The 17,343-nt window shown below is 50.7% G+C and overlaps 1 protein-coding gene and 2 long non-coding RNA genes across 6 annotated transcripts; 2 read left to right on the forward strand and 1 right to left on the reverse strand.

Moving 5' to 3' along the window:
- Positions 1-506: 506 nt before the first annotated feature.
- Positions 507-10,694, reverse strand: PROC (protein C, inactivator of coagulation factors Va and VIIIa). Of its 4 annotated transcripts, none has more exons than XM_059166559.1 (9): positions 10,604-10,694; positions 8,983-9,069; positions 7,490-7,656; positions 5,973-5,997; positions 5,686-5,823; positions 5,424-5,558; positions 3,295-3,434; positions 2,314-2,431; positions 507-1,197 (listed from the first exon to the last, which is right to left on the reverse strand). In XM_059166559.1, the coding sequence occupies exons 1-9, from the start codon at positions 10,647-10,649 to the stop codon at positions 620-622; spliced, it is 1,434 nt and encodes a 477-aa protein (XP_059022542.1). In that variant the 5' UTR covers positions 10,650-10,694; the 3' UTR covers positions 507-619. The 4 variants fall into 4 exon arrangements, with proteins under 4 accessions (XP_059022542.1, XP_059022541.1, XP_059022543.1 ...); XM_059166558.1 differs by having other exon boundaries at positions 8,983-9,073; positions 10,584-10,693; XM_059166560.1 differs by having other exon boundaries at positions 10,584-10,671.
- On the forward strand, positions 3,698-5,425 carry LOC131826894 (uncharacterized). Its single transcript, XR_009351800.1, has 3 exons — positions 3,698-3,795; positions 4,304-4,608; positions 5,077-5,425. It is a non-coding gene; the product is annotated as an uncharacterized LOC131826894 (long non-coding RNA).
- LOC131826893 (uncharacterized) lies at positions 5,882-9,920 on the forward strand. Its single transcript, XR_009351799.1, has 2 exons — positions 5,882-6,622; positions 7,800-9,920. It is a non-coding gene; the product is annotated as an uncharacterized LOC131826893 (long non-coding RNA).
- Positions 10,695-17,343: the final 6,649 nt, after the last annotated feature.

The following is a 17,343-nucleotide window of genomic DNA, read 5'->3' on the forward strand; positions in this document are numbered from 1 at the left end:
TGGCTACTTCCTCCACTGGATTGATAATAGTCTCTACGCCCAGCAGGTGCTCAACACAGCTGCTCTCCAAGAACAGTGGAGAATAGACAGGGCCATAGGGGTTTGGGAGTCAGACTTAGACTTAAATCCTGATTTCACCATGTAAACCCTCCTGAACTTCAGATTCCTCCTCTGTAATATGAGTTCAAAACCTCTGCCTTCATGGTTGGGTTGACTGTAAAGCTCTGGCTTCCAGATCTGTTTTGTGTGGGCTCCTTCCAAGACCCTGGGAAGGTCTCTCACAGTTTCATAGTCACATTTTTTATTCTTCTTCATATAGAGAGCCGCCTCCAAATGCTATCAGCCTAAGACCTCACCGAACTTGGAACCACTCCTCCCCACCCCACAGAGCTGCTCTGAAGTTAAATAAGATTGTGTTCCTAAAGTGTGGGAAATGCAGTAGACGCTCCACAAATGTTACTTCTCTCCAGAACAGCACAAAAAAAGGATTCAAAGACAGACAGAACTGTAACTGATGTGCATGTCACATGTCCCCTTTAATTTCTCAAATATTCCCATTCAGCAATCCAGCCCCATTCCACAAGTGGCCTCTGGGGTTCAGACACAAGCCTGAGGGATGCTAAGGTACCTGGTTCTCAGGGAAGGCCTCCTCGGCTCTAATGTGGCCATGGATCCAGTCAAGGTAGCGGCTAACTTTTGTGTAAATGCCGTAATTGTGGAGGCGCCCACAGCCTTCGCCCCAGCTCACCAGGCCCACCAGGAACCAGGTGCCACGGAAAGATGCAACCATAGGCCCCCCACTGTCACCCTCACAGGCATCCCGTGTGTCCCCAAGGATGCCCGCACACAGCATGTTCTCAGAGACCATGTTGTGCATGGCCTGGATGCACTCATTGTGCGGGGCCACAGGGATATTGATGAAATTGAGGACGAAGGTGCGGTTCCTTTTGGTTTCACTGCGATAGCCCCAGCCGGTCACCACAGTCTCCTGCCCAACCTGAGTGAGTTCACGCTCTGCAAGGCCACTGTCTGGGAGGCAGATGGGCACGATGGTCTGCGAGAGGACAGCAGGCTGGGCCAGGCGGAGCAGTGCGATGTCATTGTCCGTGGTGCTCTTGCTGTAGTTGGGGTGGATGAGGATCTCCTTGATGTCCACATCCATCTCCCACTTCTCCCAGCGCCGCAGGTCATACTCCCCTGTGGGACAAAGGAGCAGTTAAGAGCGGTTTGGGGCAACCAGTGGGTCCACACCTGGAGTGGTCGCTGTTTCTCCCAGGCAGTTACGAGTGCCAAAAGTCTGTGCTTCATATCCCTGCCAGTGGTAACAGCTGGGGTGTCAGTCCTAAAGGGGCAGAATTCCGACTGGAATTTAATACTCAGTCCCAGATGGAGCAGTGAGCCCTGGCAAGTAAGCAGCTGTGGGTGGTCAGCATGGCAGACACAGATCAGATCCACACTGGGAAGTGGAGGGACACAACTCTTCTAGCAGTGCTGGCCCAAAAACAAGGCAGTGACAAGCCACGATGGGGACAGGGCCAGAACAGCAAGACCTAGAGAGGACCCACGGGACACAGGCTCTGCCAGGAAAGATCTGGATCACACGCAAGGGACAAGATCCTCTCCAGCAAGGCTGATGGCTCCTGGAGCGGCAGGGGCAGTGCAGGGAGCTGAGAATTCTAAACTGAGTGCCACTGGAGGCCATGGGACTTTGGTCATGCTGGAGGCAATTGTAGAGAATATGAATTTGGTCATCCTCAATATATCTTTTCCTTCTTTTCTGCACGAACAGTGGAGAGCCCCCTCCAGAAATTGGTAGAGGGGGGCCCAGGCTTGTGGCCCTGGGTTACTGCAGGAAAGCAGCGGGGAAGATGCTGGGGCCTCTGCTGCTCAGCTCTGTTCTTGTCAGTCATGTGAAGCATGGCCCTGAGCCCAAGCCATGTGGATGCCTTGTGGATCTCCACACCTAAGGTGCCAGAGACCCACACACACAGCCTGTTCGTGTGAGTGTGAATAAAGAGGCGAGGGTATGTGTGTGTGTGTGTGTGTGAGAGAGACCCCCCTCACTTTGCAAACATGTGTATGTAAGCACTTGGGCACCAGATTGGAAAAGAATCCCCTACCTGCAGAACAACAGGTGCCACTGTGTCTAAAATACCACAAGAGTAGCTGCGGGGAGCATACAGGCCTCTTCTCCCCAGACACCTTCCAGGGGACTCACTCAAGCAGCCTCTTGTTCAAGCACCCCAAAGACGAGGGTCCCCAAAGCTCACTAAGGCCTCTGGTGGTGCCCTCCTGCCTAGCCCCAGCCCGCACCGAGCCTGACGATGAGCTTCTTAGAGCCCTCCATGCAGTGGGCGGCTGTCAGCACCCAGGAGGTATGGATGAGCACTGCCCCACAGGCCAGCTTCTTCTTTGCGTCCAGCAGGATCACCTGGAATGGGAGTAGACAGTGACATCACAACACTACCTCTGACAGCTCCAAGTCTGGGCCTACAGTTCTTGGCACAGCCACAGCATGGTTCTCAAGCTTGCATTGGTCAGTTTTTCATGGTCACACAGCATGGACTTATGGTCCCTTGCTGGCATTTTCTGTCTTACAGAGCTGGACTGTTGTAGGGCATCTCCTTGCCTCTGCCCATGCTATTGCTACAGTCATCCTTAGCAGCACCCAGAAAGTTCTGCCCAACCTTGAGACTTAGGCTGGGACTCAAGTCCTCTAAGATGCCTTTGAAGCCTCAAGGTTGTATTGAGTATCCCCCTCAGGATTCCATAAGCCCCTATCCCCCTGGCCATCCTGGCTTTGGTCCCATTGAGTGGCTGTTTTTATGGGCCTGACCCTCGCAGGATCTATCCCCAAGGCCTGCCAATCTTCTGCTTATTGATTTTCTGTACCCCTCCCTCCCACCCAGTGCCTGGGACCATTTAAAGCATTAGTTCCCATGGTAAGGCTGGCGAGGTACTGCAGGGTCAACCCAAGCAAGTCCTCTGTCATAAGCCAGGCCCTGGCCTAATGTGCCACTAGCAGCACATGATCTTTCCAGCTCTTTGTTATAACTATAACTCACCTTCCTGCACATCTGCCCCCTGCCCCTGTGCCCAATTCACGCTGCCCCGACCACTACTCTCCCATCAGGTACCCCTGGATTTCCCTTAAACTGCTTCGCCATTAGCACTGCCCCCCACCCCAAGTGAAGGCAGCATTTCCTCTCTCCATCTGTGCATTCTGATCAGGAATTCCCAGTAGGGGCTCAGAGATTCCTGCCCCAACTGCTGAACAGCTGCTTCTCATCTCACCTGCCAGGGGCTCTCTCCCCATTTGGTCTCTTTCCCATTGACGAGCCTTGGATCTACTTGGTCAGTTTGGTTTGTGTCCCGTTTCAAGTGCTTGCGCTTCTTCTCCAATCGCTTCCCTGGCTTCCCACAAGGGAACTTCACTGAAGACAGGGGAAGCAAGTGAGTTCCTGCCAGGCACTACTCCCCAAGACTGCCCTCCCATCTTTGTCTACTTCCTGCCTGCAGGCTAGTTTGCTCCATTGTAGGGTTAAAAGGCTAGGTGACACTGAGGCACCCAGTTCTAGTAAACTGCACATCCCCTTGTGTTAGTCAGTCAGTCAACAAACAGTGCCACCTAACGGTAAGAGCCAGACCAAGCACCATCACTACCTATCTGTGTGTCCCCGGACAGATTAAACTTTGCAGAGTTCAGTATTTGCTCCTCCAGAAGTTGCTGGGAGCAGTCCCTGAGGTACATAAAATAAAGTCTCATGCTGGGATACCACCAAGCTCTTAACACAGGTAAGAAATTATGGGGAGGAAGTGGTGGGCATTCCTGGGGGAGCCCCCAAAGTAGCTCTGAGCACGGTTGTGAGGTCCCCTGCCAAGAGGACAGAGAACAGGACAGAGAACCGAGGGCTGGGTTGAACCATGCATGCTAGGTTGAAAGATTTAGACTTGTAGGATAGTTTATGGGCAACCATCAGCAGAAGAATTGCATAGTGGCAAAGAATAGAGACAGACAAAAGCAAAAAATTCCAGAGGATAGACATGGTAACTAACTTGGCTGACTGAGAAAGCAAAAACCTTAGCCAGTAATACAATTCCAGCAGCAGACTGCTTTTTATTACAGAACCCTCCAGAAGCCTCAGTGTTTCTGAAGGACACAGTCAGTGTAGGGTGGGACTACAGACAGGAACGCTGAGTTTAGAAATGAAACTGCCAAAGCCCAAGTCCTCTGTCTCAGGCCCCCAGTGGCTTGGCTCCTCTCTCAGTCCTGAAAAAGACCACAGGTGCCTTCTCTGCACAGGGTGAACCAGAGACTGTGATCTGTGGGCCTCCAGCCACAGGAAAGAGTGACATGCAAGGCTGGCCAGACGGAGTCACGCAGATATCTGCAGACTGGACAGATGCCAGCTCCTCTTCTCTACTCTGCTCCAGGGGGGCTGGAAGGCAGGCTATGCCCAGTCAAACATGAATCTGGAGAATTCCTCTCAGGAAGCGGCCTCTGAGGAGGACCTGAGGAGCTTGGCAATAGGGATTCTACCAGTGACCTGGGGCTTCTGATGGCCTCTTAGAAAGCCTTTAGGCCAGCTGGTCCACAGGCATTTCCTGGTAAGTTCCCGTGAATCATTATTTCAAAATAAAAGGTTAGACATTTCTTCCCAGTGAAAGGGTTGGAATATAACATTGTGGAAAGTTCCCTGAAAGAACACGAAGCCAAGTCAAAGAGATGGAAAACAGAAGTGAAAATAAACCTAGAGAAGCGATCCCAAGGAGGGGAGATCTGAGTAATGGGAGGTCCCAGAGGTGAGAATAGAGAATGCAATGGGAGAATATCAAAGAAATAACTAAGGAAATGTGCCTGAGGCAGTAGACAGGAATTTCCACATGAAAAGGTTCCATCAAGGGCATTGTACAACGAATGACAAAAGACCCATACTGGGAAACAATCTGCTGAAATTCATGATAAGAGTTGTAAAATTCTCACTTCTAGGACATATACAAAGTTGATAAAAATTAAAATGTTTTAAGAAGGAAAACAGAAAAGAAGGCAGACTCAAGGTTCCTGTCTCTCCTCAGGGAAGCCAGAGGGGAGCTGGGATGCCAAGCTGGACGAGGTGTCTTCAGAAAATAAAGCCACCCAAGGTGGATGAAGGAAGATGCTGGAGGCCTAGCCCCTAACACCCACTCAGAGTTTGGGAGATGAGCTCATATGGGCTCATGCTCCTCCGGAAGTTGTCCCCAAGGTGAGCTGGGGAACCTGGAGGAAGGCAGGCAAGAGAGGGAAAGCGACCCAAGGGCACCCACACAACTCCCAGGCTGACTGCACTACCAAGCACCCTGTCGGTGCAGGGGCGGCCCGTCTCCTCGCCCACTCCCTGGAAGCCTCTCGTGCCGCCCCCACCGCCGGTTTGGGGGGCGCTCACCTGTGGGCTCGCACTGCAGGTGGTCGTCCCCCAGCTTGTAGCCCGGCGCGCAGCGGCAGCGGCGCCCGCCTTCCTCCTCCAGGCAGTGGTGCGCGCAGCCGCCGTTGTCCACCGAGCAGTTGTAGTAGATGACCTCTGGGCGGACAGGGGAGGAGGCGCCAGGAGTGGGTGGCGCGGCGCGTTCCGGCTCCCGCCCCACCCCCCGGGCCCCCAGGAACCCCGTCTCCCGACCCCCACCCTCCTCCGCGGCCTGCTCTCTCACCGTGCCTACAGAAGCGACCCTCCCAGCCCCCGTCGCAGTTGCAGCCAAAGGCGCTAATGCCGTCGATGCATGTGCCGTGTCCGCAACACGGGCTGTCGCACGGGTGCTCAGAAGGTAGGGACGCGCACTGGTCCCCGTCTGCGACATGGGAGGAGGGGCGTCATTGGTGTCTCCAGCGGAGGGGGGGGGGGGGACGGGACGCCCCGCCCCGTCCCTACAGCGGCTCAAAAAAACGGGGGGGGGGGGGTGGCAGGGGCACCGCAGCCTGGGGTCTAGAGCGCACTCACCGAAGTACTTGGACCAGTAGGCCAGCTGTGAAGAAAAGGGACAGGGTCAAAGGCCTCAGCCCATGTATAAGTATATAGGGAGCCCAGGGGGTGCCCCCTGAGTCTGGCCTAGGTAGAGCAGGGGAGGGAAGGGCTTCTGGACAAAGAGGGGTCTACCCCTGCTTGTTGCCAGCCGCTGGTGCAACTGCCCTCTGAGGAGGACCACCACACTCCTCCTTGCCCCCTGCTGCCCATGTCCAAGCCACATCCCAGGTACCACCCCCCCACCCCACCCCACCCCCAGTGCAGCTGGAACCCTGCTCTCTGGACTGCCTGCTACAGCAACAACCTTTACACTGGAAGCGACCCAAATCTCCCACCCAGCTGCTCTGCCTCCTTCCAGCCTCTGTCACTCTCTTGGGCTTTTCTGGACCTCTCATGCATGTGGTCTTTCCCTAAGCCAGTGTTCTCAAAGCGGAGACCTTGTTGGTTAGACATGGATTGCTGAGAAGGTCTGCTTGTCTGACCAAGTCCCTGTTCCTGCTGCTGCTGCTGCTGCTGCTGCTGGTGATCTGGGACCACCACACGGGAGATCCACAGCTGGATGCCTGCAACATTAAACCCCTCCCTGTAGCAGTGGCTCTGCCCTGCTGGGCCTAGGAGACCTTAGGGTAAGGTGCTCAGATTGTGGCTGCACAAATTCCTTTGGGCATCTGTTGAGGAGGTTGTTTGGGAAAAAGGCCAGTGGTGATCTAGGCAAGGAGGTAGCAGATGAAAGGACAGACCAGAGTTTCCCACCCTAGTCTTGGAAGCCCTGAATTAATAAGGAAGGGCATCCTTATAGACCTTATAGACCTGCATCCCAGGTAGCAGCACAACTTCTTGTCCTAGTACCTCAAGTAAGCTCTTGAGATGGACTGGGTCTGAGCCTTGTATCAGAGAGCTACCTCCCTTACCAATCCATCCTTCTGCCTCAGGGCTGCCACCACGGCGCCCTGGCAGCCAAAGAGGATGTGGACTTCCCTTCTGATCCCCCGAGCAATCAGATTTTGCCTCTTGAGAATTTGAACTGAGGCACAGAGGGAGTGTATGTAGACAGACATCAGGGAATCTTGGGTCACACACCCCCTGATAGGCAGATGTGTGGCTGGAAACAGAGAAGGTGGGATTTTGGTCACAGAGAACAGGGGAGGCAGGGGCCAGCTATGGGCAGAGGGCGGACTGAACTTCCTCCAGTGGGGTTATTGGGAATCCGAGCCTAAGGTTTCCCCAAATTCCCTATTCCTGGAGCTAACTGCAGAGTTCTGTTCCTTGCAGTCATGTGTGACCTGACCAAGACTGTAGGGCCAGCGTCTTCTTCATTCCACTCACCCTCCTCACCCCCAAGCAAGCTGGATGGAGAAGGGGCTGTTGCCCATTGCCTCCCCAGACTCCCAGGAGGGCCTCAGCAGTGGGGCCCTATCTTGTTCCTCCAGACCCCTGCTGGCCACCAGCTTGCCCCTGAGGCTCGTCCTCTGCACCCAGCCAGATGGCCTTACTGTGTAATCCACATTTTGGAAAATCTCCTGGGCCTCCTCGAAGTCACAGATTTCCTCTATGCACTCCCGCTCCAGGCTGCCTGGCCGGATCTCCTCTAGGAAGGAGTTGGCGCGCTTGCGGATCCGCAAAACCTGGTGGGCGCTCTTGCTGCTGGAGAACACTGAGTCTGGTTGGGGGGTAGAGGGAAGCTCATTAGGGAGAGGGGTCTAGGGTGGGGCCACTCTGCAGTGAGGCCCAGGAGATATTTTTGTCTTGAGCCCTCAGGACTTAAAACTCTGCTGCTCCTCTGCTCTCTTCCTCCACATACAGCAGATGGCCAGCGGGGGAAGACAGGAGACTTGGCCATTCAGAGGATATGTGCTGGACAGACAGTCCTCCCTTTGGACCCAATCTGACCTCCATGTGACCTTGAGCCAGTGCCTTTGCCTCTCTAAACTTCAGTTTATTTGTACAAACATGAGGATGAGGTAATGGTGTCAAACAGCACAGTGCCTGACCTAGAAATGAGCACTCAGTGACACATGTTGGCTGGATGTTGTTATTACCAGGACTGCAAACGTCACTCTGTCTTGCTATTCTCCCAGTACCCCTGTGCAACCCTATCTTGACTGTCCCACTTATCTCCCCCACCTCCCCACCTCCACCCCCCTTGACCTCTCCTGAGTGGAGCATTTCCTCTGCCTTCCCCTCAGGGGCAGGGCAGACCTGGAAGACAGCAGACCTGTGCCTTGGGCTCTGAGAGATATCTGTTGGTTATAGCTGGGATGAAGGGACCAAGTAAGGGGAGTGAGCAAGACAGGCTGGAGGAGGCAGTGCAGTGTCCAGGAAAGGAAGGCATCTGACCTGAGTCTGGATACAGGAGCCAAGTGAACCACAGGTAGGAGTCCCCACTCCCAGGCAGACAAGCAGCTCAATATGGAGCTCAAATGCCAACAACAGCTGGTGTGCCTCAAGGAGACTGGGGCAGGGGGGCTGCTGCAAGGCACTGGCAGCTCTTTGCCCCTCAGACCTCCTCATGCACCCTGGCTTTCTCCTGTTGGCTGGGAGTCAAGGGGGTCAAGGGGTGAAGCTGGGCAGTCACCATACACGTGTCTAGGAGGAGAGGCTGCCCTGTGGCAGTGTGGTTGCTAGCCAGTCCTGGCTTTCAGCTTTCTGGCTTTCACAGTTAAGGGAGTGAGTGGATGGAAGGGAAAGGCCCAGGGGACCCAGTGGCCCACTCCCAGACTGGAGGTGGGAACTTCATGACATACCCCCTGGGGCTCCTTGCTGTCACCACAGTACTCTGCCATCACAGTCCCCCCACCCCTGCCTAGGGTGGAGGGGCGGGGGCTACTGGATTCAAGCAGCTGGCCTTTAGGGACTGTCAGGTTGCTCCTCCCCATGGTGCCTCTCCTGTCACTCTGAGGCTCAGAGGATATGCTGCAAAGTATGAGGGCCTTGTGTAGGGCCTTGTGAAGACCCTGATGATCCCAGGGAAGGACAGTGGCCTTACCGGGAGGAACTGGTGTGCCGGAAATTCCCCAGATGGTCACCAACAGTAAGAGGCTTGCGAGCTGCCACATTCTGGAGTTGCTGCCACCTGTCTGAGGAGGATTTTTGAGCTTCCAGCAGCCTCACCAGCCCCTGCTCTGCCTACCACCCCTGCCCCAGATGGGAGCTGACTGCCAGGGCCAGGGCTTGGGGGGGTCCTTGTTCACTACCCAGACAGCTACTAGCCCCTCAGTGTCCTGGCCTGTGTGGGGCTAGGATCACAGCAGCTGCCCAGCATCTGAGGGATGAAGAGAAAAGGTGGAAAGGACACAGATTCCTGGGGAAGATCAAAAGGACTCAGCACAAAAGGGCCATGGCAGGTGCCCTCTCTTGCCCTGTTATTTGAGGACAGGAGGTGGTGACTTTGCTGATTTAATGGCCAGGCTAAGAGTCGTAACTAATATTTATCAGACATTTATGGTATTTTTCGAACAACTTATACATAGTTCAGAAAGCAGGCCACCAAGTCAACCACTTGGTGCAAATCCCAGCTCCGGGACACCAATGCTGGGCAAGATACCTAACGGCTCCATGCCTCAGTTTCCTAGTTAGAAAAACTGTATTTCTGCCTTATAGTAACCCTATGAGAATTAAATTAATTAATCCACATAATACTCTTAAAACAGGGTTTGTATACAGCAAATGCTTGGGAATATTGGCTTTTATTCTCTCGGTTAAAGCTCACAAAACGGGGTGCCTGGTTGGCTCAATGGGTTAAGCCGCTGCCTTCAGCTCAGGTCATGATCTCAGGGTCCTGGGATCGAGTCCTGCATCAGGCTTTCTGCTCAGCAGGGAGCCTGCTCTACCCCTCCTCTCTCTTGCCTGCCTCTCTGCCTACTTGTGATCATTCTCTCTCTCTGTCAAATAAATAAATAAAATCTTTAAAAAAAAAAAAAAAAAGCTCACAATGCCTGTGAGTGAGGTGTCTTCACCCCATTTCATAGAAGGTGGTCACATCAAAGCTTAGAGGAGAGAAGGAGCTTACTGAAAACCCACAACTGGGACCTGACAGAGCTAGGACCCCAGCCCAGTGTCCAGGCCTCGAATCTTAACCCCTGCCCCAAACTACCTGCTGCCCCACGAAGCCCCAGAAGTACTCCTGCAGGCTGGAAACTGAGGAGCAATCCCTCCACTGCCTCCAACCCCAAGCAGTAGGCCTGCCGGCCCCACCGGCAACCTCCCCCACTCCATCTGACCTCACTTTCTGCCTTCTCTGACCCCCGCCCCCGCCGGAGGCTGTTTGTGATATTTGTTTGAATCAGACACCCTAGGTTTAGAGGAGGGGGTGAGATGGGGAGTAGGGGGAGTCCTGGGCTCCAAGCTGCCCTTACGATGTCCCAGGTCCCTGGCGACCCTCAGACTATTTCCACTTGCCTCCAAGTCTGGGAAGAAGGCCTGGGAACTGTGGCACCCAGGCCTGAAAAATGCCAGCCAGCGCCCTGGCCCGGCCTGTGGCAGAGTCCTGACGTCCCATTAGCCCAAGCTCCAGCCAGCTTCTGGAACCCTGGCTGGAGCATTCAACCTTCACATCTGCTGTTCCCACCCCCGTCCCCCCTCACAGACCTGCCATGAAGGGGCCTTACTGGGGTGGGCCAGGGAGAGACTGCAAGGTCGCCGTCCCGCCGCCATGACAGCCTGAACCGCGCATGAGTTAATCCATAACCTCAAATATTTGCTTGGCCCTCAGTGCTGAGACCTCCCCCTCCACAGATAAACAAACGGGCTCCCAGCTCCTGATGGCCCTGTTTGCCCAAAGCCCATTTTTGTCCACCAATTGGTGCCATCCAGGAGGGAGGGCGGGAAGGATGGGCAGTGTCAAACTGTCTACCGATGTGGTCTCATTTTGGCCTCGAAGGTGGCTGGCTGTAGGAGGGACATCGTGGCTATGTTGCAGATGGGGACATTTTTACCCAAAGATACTAGTTTTCCCCAGATTAGCACTACTGGCAATGATTCTGTATTTCACCAAATCTAGGACGCCGTTAATTATATTTTATATTTTATGTGGCAGAAACACTGTCAGTTACACAGGTACACAGCATCCTGATTTCCAATTTTCACTATCAAAAGACACCCCTCTCTGGGTCCCTCCCATGTGAGTGCTGGCCACTCAGCTCTACCCTGGGCTCCAATAGCTCCTGTAGCTGCCCCGCACAGCAGCCTGTGGCTGCTCCTGGAATCTCTACTTTGTAGATAAGAGCACTCAGAAATCTCTTGTTAGTTGCTCAGATTCACCAAGCTGCTGAGTGGCAGGCCTGGCGTAGACTCAGGTCTTCCTGGCACCTCTTGGCCACCTTTGTAAACAAGTGAGAAAAACAAACCGGGTTCTGGAAAGGCTGTTGTCAGTCCGTGGCTGGGACGCTGGGAATGAAAAGGGCAGAAGTACAAGGTCCAGCCTGAAGCCTTGGCGCCAGTTCTTGAGTCTGTCGACATTTATGAGGTATCTTGCTTCCCTGTACCCACTGTGTGGGATCCACACCTATTTCCTCCCTACAGTACCTGCTCTTCCAACCCCCACCCCCACCCCAGGGCTTAACCACACCCCCCAAAGCCAGAGCTCCTGCAGGGATCATGTGACCCTGTCCTGCTAGCCTCCAGGACTGTCCAGGAAAGTCACCTGACCCAGGGGTCAACCCAGTTCTCTACCCCAGCCCCTAGTAGTGGTATCTGGGTGCCCTCATTCCACAGTGAGCACTGGACTGGGAAGATTTTGAAGCCAGGGCCCAGGCATCCATATTTGGGCCTAAAGCAGAGGAAGCTGATGAAGAGGAAGATACAAACTCAGGAGAAAGGCTGAGAGAGGAGACCTTCAACACTCAGGAGTGGGAGGGAACAGCAGGGGTAGGCCCCTACCTTCCAGAGTGAGCGCATCCTGGCTTTAGGCTCATGAGGGTCCCTGCCCTCCTAGAAACCCCCTCTTTCCTTAAATTTCCTTAAACTGACTGGGGTAGCTTGCATTTCTTAGGACAGGATATCTCCTCCAGAGGAACGGCACCTTCCCTGAGCTGTGGGGCTACAGGCCCACAGGCCACCTGAGAAGGCAAGAGGAATGGGGGGACATCAGCACGAGCTGGGGTGGCCCAGGAAGGCTGCCTGGGGGAGGTAGAGCTACACCTAGAGGTCAGAGAGCAGGAAGGACCCTGGGAACAGAAGAAGGCCCCTCAGGAGGGGAGGGAATGGAGGCAGGGAGACAAACAGTGGAGGAAGCACCGCAGCAAGGAGGGGTAGAAGAGAGGGAGGAGGAAATAATGGAGTATGGCACGTGGAGTGGAGCCTCCAGCAAGTGGGGATCCAGTAGCTGTTTTTGGAGGGTCTGTGGCAGCTGCCTCTAGAAGGGGACATGTGTTCTCAGAACTCAGGCAGGAAGCCCAGAGACCATGGGTATGACCACACAAGAGGGGCTGCTCAGCAGCCGAGGACCTTGCCAAATACCTCCAGCGCCCATGTTCTTGTGCTAGGTGGCCTCCCAGTAAGTCCAAGTCCGAAGCAGCTAGTGGTCTGGGCTCTCCTCATTTCCACTTCTCTTCCCTAATACCCCCTTCTCCTCCGTGGCTACCGAGTGCAAGGTATGGTGGCTGTTCACTGGGACTCCATCCTCCTTGCCTTCCCCACCAAGCTCCTCACCCACCACCTGCTCCCCAGCTGGCACTGGTGGTCAGTTCCATGTGATGGCTACATAGGGTTCACACATTGGTCCCAAATGTGGATGAGAGACTCTGCCTGAGGCACCCACATCCAAACCAGCCCCGATGCCCAAAGCCTGACCCCCTGAAGAGCCAAGGCAGCTGCAGTGGGAGAAGTGACCAGTGCCAGGGGTGGACTCATGCCTTGAAGGCTGCCCAGAGTGGGGCAGGATGGTTCCTCTTGCTGAACGATTCATGCTTGTTGGCCAGCTGGGCACTGCAGTAGGGGTGCCTGCTTCAGGACTCCTTATTGGCTGGCAGCTCAGGGAACCAGAGTCATCTCCCTGAAGCAGGGAGGGCCCCCTCCTGCTGTTCCCCAAGTTTGCGCAGGCTGAACAGTTGCCATCCCCGGGAGAGTGCTGCTGGGAATCCAGGTGTCTGGGCTCACTGGCAACAGGTTTCTAGCAGGGGCCACTCCCCTGGTCCTCCCAGTTCGGTCTGGGCTGCTGTTCCAAGGGATGGCCTTGCCTGGCTTGGTGGCTGCTGCTGGTTTGTCTTGTCTGACGCTGGGGTGTTCCTTCCCAGTTGTGAGTCACCCTGCTGGGCCTAACTTTCTCCTGATGCCAGAGCAGGACTTTGGCGTCACAGCCAGCCATGATTCAGAGAGAGGAAGGCCGTCGGTGCGCAGGGAACTGACTGCATTTGTGAGGACATGGGCAGAGGAATAAGATGCAAAGGGGTGGACAGCAGGAGAAGAGAAATCATAAAGATCAGAGCAGAACTCAATGAAATAGAAACCAAAAAAACAATAGAACAAATCAACGAAACTAGGAGCTGGTTCTTTGAAAGAATTAATAAAATTGATAAACCCCTGGCCCGACTTATCAAAAAGAAAAGAGAAAGGACCCAAATAAATAAAATCATGAATGAAAGAGGAGAGATCACAACTAACACCAAGGAAATACAAACTATTATAAGAACATACTATGAGCAACTCTACGGCAATAAATTTGACAATCTGGAAGAAATGGATGCATTCCTAGAAACATATAAACTACCACAACTGAACCATGAAGAAATAGAAAGCCTGAACAGACCCATAACCAGTAAGGAGATTGAAACAGTCATTAAAAATCTCCAAACAAACAAAAGCCCAGGGCCAGACGGCTTCCCGGGGGAATTCTACCAAACATTTAAAGAAGAACTAATTCCTATTCTCCTGAAACTGTTCCAAAAAATAGAAATGGAAGGAAAACTTCCAAACTCATTTTATGAGGCCAGCATCACCTTGATCCCAAAACCAGACAAGGATCCCACCAAAAAAGAGAGCTATAGACCGATATCCTTGATGAACACAGATGCGAAAATACTCAACAAAATACTAGCCAATCGGATTCAACAGTACATTAAAAAGATTATTCACCACGACCAAGTGGGATTTATTCCAGGGCTGCAAGGTTGGTTCAACATCCGCAAATCAGTCAATGTGATACAACACATCAATAAAAGTAAGAACAAGAACCATATGATACTCTCAATAGATGCTGAAAAAGCATTTGACAAAGTACAACATCCCTTCCTGATCAAAACTCTTCAAAGTGTAGGGATAGAGGGCACATACCTCAATATCATCAAAGCCATCTATGAAAAACCCACCGCAAATATCATTCTCAATGGAGAAAAACTGAAAGCTTTTCCGCTAAGGTCAGGAACACGGCAGGGATGTCCATTATCACCACTGCTATTCAACATCGTACTAGAGGTCCTAGCCTCAGCAATCAGACAACAAAAGGAAATTAAAGGCATCCAAATCGGCAAAGAAGAAGTCAAATTATCACTCTTCGCAGATGATATGATACTATATGTGGAAAACCCAAAAGACTCCACTCCAAAACTGCTAGAACTTATACAGGAATTCAGTAAAGTGTCAGGATATAAAATCAATGCACAGAAATCAGTTGCATTTCTCTACACCAACAGCAAGACAGAAGAAAGAGATATTAAGGAGTCAATCCCATTTACAATTGCATCCAAAACCATAAGATACCTAGGAATAAACCTAACCAAAGAGACACAGAATCTATACTCAGAAAACTATAAAGTACTCATGAAAGAAATTGAGGAAGACACAAAGAAATGGAAAAATGTTCCATGCTCCTGGATTGGAAGAATAAATATTGTGAAAATGTCTATGCTACCTAAAGCAATCTACACATTTAATGCAATTCCTATCAAAGTACCATCCATCTTTTTCAAAGAAATGGAACAAATAATTCTAAAATTTATATGGAACCAGAAAAGACCTCGAATAGCCAAAGGGATATTGAAAAAGAAAGCCAACGTTGGTGGCATCACAATTCCGGACTTCAAGCTCTATTACAAAGCTGTCATCATCAAGACAGCATGGTACTGGCACAAAAACAGACACATAGATCAATGGAACAGAATAGAGAGCCCAGAAATAGACCCTCAACTCTATGGTCAACTAATCTTCGACAAAGCAGGAAAGAATGTCCAATGGAAAAAAGACAGCCTTTTCAATAAATGGTGCTGGGAAAATTGGACAGCCACATGCAGAAAAATGAAATTGGACCATTTCCTTACACCACACACAAAAATAGACTCAAAATGGATGAAGGACCTCAATGTACGAAAGGAATCCATCAAAATCCTTGAGGAGAACACGGGCAGCAACCTCTTCGACCTCTGCCGCAGCAACATCTTCCTAGGAACAACGCAAAAGGCAAGGGAAGCAAGGGAAAAAATGAACTACTGGGATTTCATCAAGATCAAAAGCTTTTGCACAGCAAAGGAAACAGTTAACAAAATCAAAAGACAACTGACAGAATGGGAGAAGATATTTGCAAACGACATATCAGATAAAGGACTAGTGTCCAGAATCTATAAAGAACTTAGCAAACTCAACACCCAAAGAACAAATAATCCAATCAAGAAATGGGCAGAAGACATGAACAGACATTTCTGCAAAGAAGACATCCAGATGGCCAACAGACACATGAAAAAGTGCTCCATATCACTCGGCATCAGGGAAATACAAATCAAAACCACAATGAGATATCACCTCACACCAGTCAGAATGGCTAAAATCAACAAGTCAGGAAATGACAGATGCTGGCGAGGATGCGGAGAAAGGGGAACCCTCCTACACTGTTGGTGGGAATGCAAGCTGGTGCAGCCACTCTGGAAAACAGCATGGAGGTTCCTCAAAATGTTGAAAATAGAACTGCCCTATGACCCAGCAATTGCACTATTGGGTATTTACCCTAAAGATACAAATGTAGTGATCCAAAGGGACACATGCACCCGAATGTTTATAGCAGCAATGTCCACAATAGCCAAACTATGGAAAGAACCTAGATGTCCATCAACAGATGAATGGATCAAGAAGATGTGGTATATATACACAATGGAATACTATGCAGCCATCAAAAGAAATGAAATCTTGCCATTTGCAACAACATGGATGGAACTAGAGCGTATCATGCTTAGCGAAATAAGTCAAGCAGAGAAAGACAACTATCATATGATCTCCCTGATATGAGGAAGTGGTGATGCAACATGGAGGCTTAAGTGGGTAGAAGAATAAATGAAACAAGATGGGATTGGGAGGGAGACAAACCATAAGTGACTCTTAATCTCACAAAACAAACTGAGGGTTGCCGGGGGGAGGGGGTTGGGGAGAAGGGGGTGGGATTATGGACATTGGGGAGGGTATGTGATTTGGTGAGTGCTGTGAAGTGTGTAAACCTGGTGATTCACAGACCTGGGGATAAAAATATATGTATATAAAAAATATATGTTTATAAAAAATAAAAAATTAAAAAAAAAAAAAAAAAGAATAACAAGAAACAAACAAAATACTGTTTAAAAGACAAAAATAAAAACAAACAAACAAAAAAACCCTCAACCTAGGAAATAATATAAACCAAGGAACAAAGAGAAATTCTTCACAACTGATTCACAGTATAGAACAACTTAAGCTCATAAATTCAACAAAATAAGAACTCAATCAGATTATAAACAACAGAAAGATGAAAATGAAGATCGCAGCCATAAGACAAACTGAATACTCATATAGTATCAGTACAGACCTAATAAATTTGAAAAATGGTAAGCGACAGAACAGACACAAATGAAAATTGAATTACTGGCTTAAGATAATTACAAGTAAACATTACAGGAAAGAGAAGAAAGTATGGCACAGAAAAGCTAATAGATATGGAAGATAAAGATGATTCAACGTTTCAGTATTTGTTGTCCTGTGACCTAATGAGTGGAACAGGAAATGTTTTCAGAGATAGAAGAAAATTTTCCTGATATGAAAAAAAATCCACATATTGAAAGATATAAAATACTCACTATTACCAAGCAATATTCTAAAAAAGCTATTGAGCATCAAGGTTAAGGATGGGATTCTTTAGGCAGAGGACATCAAGTGGCCTTAGATTTCTCTACAGTAACATTCAATGCCAGAAGACAATGAAACAAAATCTACAAGATTCTCAAGAAAATAAGTTATTACCTCAAAATACTATATACATCCAAAATATATTGATTTAAAGGCAAAAGGCAGACATCCTCAAACATTAAAGAACACAAAGAATGTAGCATCTCTCAGCCCTTTCTGAAAAAACTTACAAAAAAATCTCATCGGATAAGAAATTGAACCAAAATGGCAT

This window comes from Mustela lutreola, chromosome 3 (genome assembly GCF_030435805.1).
Source record: "Mustela lutreola isolate mMusLut2 chromosome 3, mMusLut2.pri, whole genome shotgun sequence".
In the NCBI taxonomy this organism is placed as follows: Eukaryota; Metazoa; Chordata; class Mammalia; order Carnivora; family Mustelidae; genus Mustela; species Mustela lutreola.